We start from the raw sequence: 4,522 nt of genomic DNA on the forward strand, positions 1-4,522 counted from the left end.
AATAAAATGGACGGTCAAACGCTAGACACGAATATCCACGGCCGCACTTATTTTAGGACAAATGTAGTACTCATCAACAAAGTTTCTCCCTAGATAAGTTCGGCCAAGACCAATGTAATTAACACACTCTTGGAGGCCACGCCTACTGTGTATGTATCTCTGTATTTTATAAGAACCCATAATCACCCAAATCGCTTTGGCCACTAGCTATCAACCAAATGGCGTTGCCTCATCCGCCGCTGGTGGTGTGCTTGCTCGTGCTGATCAGCTGCCTTCTCAGCGGCGGCGTTCTCGCCGGTTCGCGGCGGCGCTACCTGACGGCCAGCCTCGACGAGCTGCGTGGATACAATGGTCATCAAGTTCATTCCCCTCCCCTGACGTCCCCAGGTATGGGAAATATGGGATCACCCGAGCTATTCAGAAAGCACAACGTTTGGATTATCCGATCGATCGATTTGTGGTCGGCATGCGATATTTCTCCTTTCTTCATCAAATGATTTTTTTAATCTTTTAATCAAAGAGGCACACGTGAAGTGAGCACGTATACCGGCCATTAGCACGTGTCAAACTTTCAATGGAATGAATATCAAATCTTACTTAAATTCTTATTTATACTACCTCCGTTTTTTAATAGATGACACACCATTGAATTTTTATCACATATTTAACCATTCGGCTTATTCAAAAAATTTACGTAATTATAATTTATTTTTTTGTGAGTTGGTTTATCACTTAAAATATTTAAAGCATGATTTATATCGTATACATTTGCATATATAAGTTTTTAAATAAGAAGATTGGTCAAATATGGGTTCAAAAGTTAACGACGTCATCTATTAGAAATGGATGGAGTATTACGTTACTCGAACATGAAAAATTGTGATCAAACGGAACACATTTGTGTACATGAACATCTACACCAGACTCGTGTACACACCAATGAATGTACCCCCTGGGCCCTAACACATGCTAAAATGCAACCACTCACAAATATGTAGCCTTACAAGACACTAGCTCCAGAGTGCTTAAAAGTCGTGTGAACTGTGAACCAATAACTCTGCCACCATAGCATCAACAACCGCTTCCCCAAACATTTTAAAATTTGAGCATAAGCATCTTTCGAATGTTTAGTATGTTACATGAGTCATAATGTTATATAAGTTGTTTGCTCGAATAGTACTTTTTTATGATATTATAGTTATGTTCGGATTTACAAATATGTTATACACTCTGTAACAACATTTACTAGAAATATACAAAATTTATTGCTTGAAGTTGTACTGTTTGTTTTTTCAATATATGATATTGTTGTCTTATAGAAAAAATAGTACAAATATAACAAATGTAAGTCGTGTTAAAATTACACTTATAAATTATGTCACAATATACTTAGTAACAAATGATATTTACTTTTTTCCAATAAGATAAATACTCAAACGTCAAATCCAAAAATTGGTAGTGTCATATATTAAAAGGAAAACATTTGTGTTCAAAGAGATATAATTATTGTGGCAAAAGAGAAAAAATAAAACGGAATGGCTAAAAACAATTCATCAGTTTTCTTGTCTCTAAACTTTCGAATTTTCAGCCATTAGATCACCTCAAGATATGAGGAAAAAAAATTCACGAGCACGTGCGGATGAAGGGAATCAAACTTGCGACCTAGCAGCATAGTGGAAACAACCGGACCGGGTAGGCAGTTCGAACAGAAAAAACCAGAACCAGAGGTCTCCACGGTTTGTTTCAACTGAAAGACCAGACATGCATTCGACCCGGATTGAACCGGCTGAACCGGGCGGGTTTTGACTAAACCGGCTTGGTTGGACCGGACAAAGGAGTTTAATAGGCCACGTTAAGGCCCAGTCCATGCCCTATAGGCCCACACGGCTGTTTTTTTCGACAAAATGCATAGAAAAGGGTGGTGGAATGGGGATATGAACCTGGGTCTGCGAGTAGGCTTAACCATCCCACCTTTGCTTCGTTTTGTTTTGGAGATATGCATGTTATATATAATAACTTATTGAACCGCGGTTCAACCGGCGGTTCACCGGTCAGACCGTTGGACCGGTGAACCAAGGCATCGTCTGGGTTACTTACCTGTCCGGTTTTTTTGCCCTATGCCTAGCAGCCGGAAGCCCGGAAGCCCACACTGCTAACCAAGTACCAACTGAACATGGAAGCCCACACTGCTAAGTGCTAACCAACTAAACATACTAGTAACATATGGAGTATAAGTTAAACTATGTTTGAAAATTTTCCACCTAAAAAAAATCAGGAGTAACTATATTTATAGCGCCATATTTTTCATCAAAAAATAGTCGGCATATATTTACATTGTAAATCTCTAAATTACATATGTAATTTTAGTGTATTTATAATGTATAAGTCCCAAAATTACATATGTAAATCTCTAAATTACATATATAAGTGTAATTATAATGTAAGTGCAATGTAATTTCTATATTTTGCATTGAAAATTACATATATTGATTACTTATTTGAAAGAATGTGCCAACGAGCTACAGTGAAAGCAGTGCTACGAGCCAAACAAATGCAATTGATGAGGCCTATGCCACCGAAAAAAGCGGCGCTCCAGCCAATCAAAGGCTTAGAAAAATTTCGACTGAGAATTAAGAAAAAATGTGTCGCCATATTTATAGCAATACCGAAAAAATCTGTTCATTGTTTGGTAGCTACATCCGAAAAAAAAAATGCTAGAACGCAAGTAAGATTTTATTTCCTTTTGAACAGCAAAACATACATTTTCCGGTGTTATGAATTTGTGTGCGTGAGTTTGCTTTGCATGATTAATTGCTTTCAATTGTTCAGTCTCCAACAAAAAAGAGCCCTAGCTAGTTGTATGAGCGCCTCTTGGCATTCTCTGATTTTGCCTCCACTACCTGAAAATTATTCAGCCGCAACATCTGGCCGCAAGCTCTCGATCCGAAACTCGGCCGCCGAGAAGCCGGCGGCGCGCGACATCCACGTCCGAGACAGGGCACGGCTGCGCACCATCCTCCAGAGGTCGTCGTCCGCGTCGGCCGCCGCCTCCCTCGCTCCGTACGCGTCGCCGCCGACGGCCATGCCACCCATTCCGGCCGTGTCGGTGGCGCCGGCGCCGGCACCGGCCGTGACAATCCCGGACCGCTCGGGGACCTACCTCGACACGCTGGAGTTCGTCGTCGCCGTCGGCCTCGGCACGCCGGCGCAGCCGTCCGCGCTCATCTTCGACACCGGCAGCGACCTGTCGTGGGTGCAGTGCCAGCCTTGCGGCTCCTCCGGCCACTGCCACCCGCAGCAGGACCCGCTGTTCGACCCGTCCAAGTCGTCCACCTACGCCGCCGTGCACTGCGGCGAGCCCCAGTGCGCGGCCGCCGGCGACCTGTGCAGCGAGGACAACACCACCTGCCTCTACCTCGTCCGCTACGGCGACGGCTCGTCCACCACCGGCGTCCTCTCGCGCGACACGCTCGCGCTCACCTCCTCCCGGGCGCTCACCGGCTTCCCGTTCGGGTGCGGCACGCGCAACCTCGGCGACTTCGGCCGCGTCGACGGCCTCCTCGGCCTCGGCCGCGGCGAGCTCTCGCTGCCGTCGCAGGCCGCCGCGTCGTTCGGCGCCGTCTTCTCCTACTGCCTGCCGTCCAGCAACAGCACGACGGGGTACCTCACCATCGGCGCGACGCCGGCCACCGACACCGGCGCGGCGCAGTACACGGCGATGCTGCGGAAGCCGCAGTTCCCGTCCTTCTACTTCGTCGAGCTCGTCTCCATCGACATCGGCGGGTACGTCCTGCCGGTGCCGCCGGCCGTGTTCACTCGCGGCGGCACCCTCCTCGACTCCGGCACCGTCCTCACCTACCTCCCGGCGCAGGCGTACGCGCTGCTCCGGGACAGGTTCAGGCTCACCATGGAGCGGTACACGCCGGCGCCGCCGAACGACGTGCTCGACGCGTGCTACGACTTCGCCGGCGAGAGCGAGGTCGTCGTCCCGGCGGTGTCGTTCAGGTTCGGCGACGGCGCCGTGTTCGAGCTCGACTTCTTCGGGGTCATGATCTTCCTGGACGAGAACGTCGGGTGCCTCGCGTTCGCGGCGATGGACACCGGCGGCTTGCCTCTGTCCATCATCGGGAACACGCAGCAGCGATCGGCGGAGGTGATCTACGACGTCGCCGCGGAGAAGATCGGTTTTGTCCCGGCTAGTTGCTGAACGCCAGATGCGAATAATGGGTACTCTTGTGCTTCTGATTCCCGATATGAATTCTGGAATAATGTTTGAAAGGCTTCAAGCCTGCTTGTTTTGTGTGCGTTACTGTACTTGTCTCCCTATCAGGAATAATGTCGAACACTTGAGCTACATTTGCTGCTTTTGGTTCTGCTCCTTAAGATAGAATTCAAATTTTGTGGCCACATTTGAAATTTAATATATTACATGTGATGTTTTGAGTATGGCTCTTTAATTTGCATTGTTATAATCTATTCCACCACATGACCACAATCAACAACACATACATGATTTTTCTGA

The 4,522-nt window shown here is 47.2% G+C and overlaps 1 protein-coding gene across 1 annotated transcript; it reads left to right on the forward strand.

Annotated features, from left to right (window-relative positions):
* The first annotated feature begins 218 nt into the window (after nucleotides 1–218).
* On the forward strand, nucleotides 219–4,216 carry LOC107281262 (aspartyl protease family protein At5g10770). The gene is made up of 2 exons (XM_015786807.3): nucleotides 219–387; nucleotides 2,916–4,216. Exons 1-2 carry the CDS (start codon nucleotides 219–221, stop codon nucleotides 4,205–4,207), a joined length of 1,461 nt encoding a protein of 486 aa, XP_015642293.1. The 3' UTR covers nucleotides 4,208–4,216.
* The last annotated feature ends 306 nt before the right edge of the window (nucleotides 4,217–4,522 follow it).

Source organism: Oryza sativa, chromosome 6, assembly GCF_034140825.1.
Source record: "Oryza sativa Japonica Group chromosome 6, ASM3414082v1".
NCBI lineage: Eukaryota > Viridiplantae > Streptophyta > Magnoliopsida > Poales > Poaceae > Oryza > Oryza sativa.

Bases quoted from the DNA above. Each gene is read 5' to 3' on its own strand.
- LOC107281262 (XM_015786807.3), top strand. From the start codon at position 219: ATGGCGTTGCCTCATCCGCCGCTGGTGGTGTGCTTGCTCGTGCTGATC. The intron at 388-2,915 runs GTATGGGAAATA...AAAATTATTCAG, and splicing joins CCCTCCCCTGACGTCCCCAG to CCGCAACATCTGGCCGCAAG.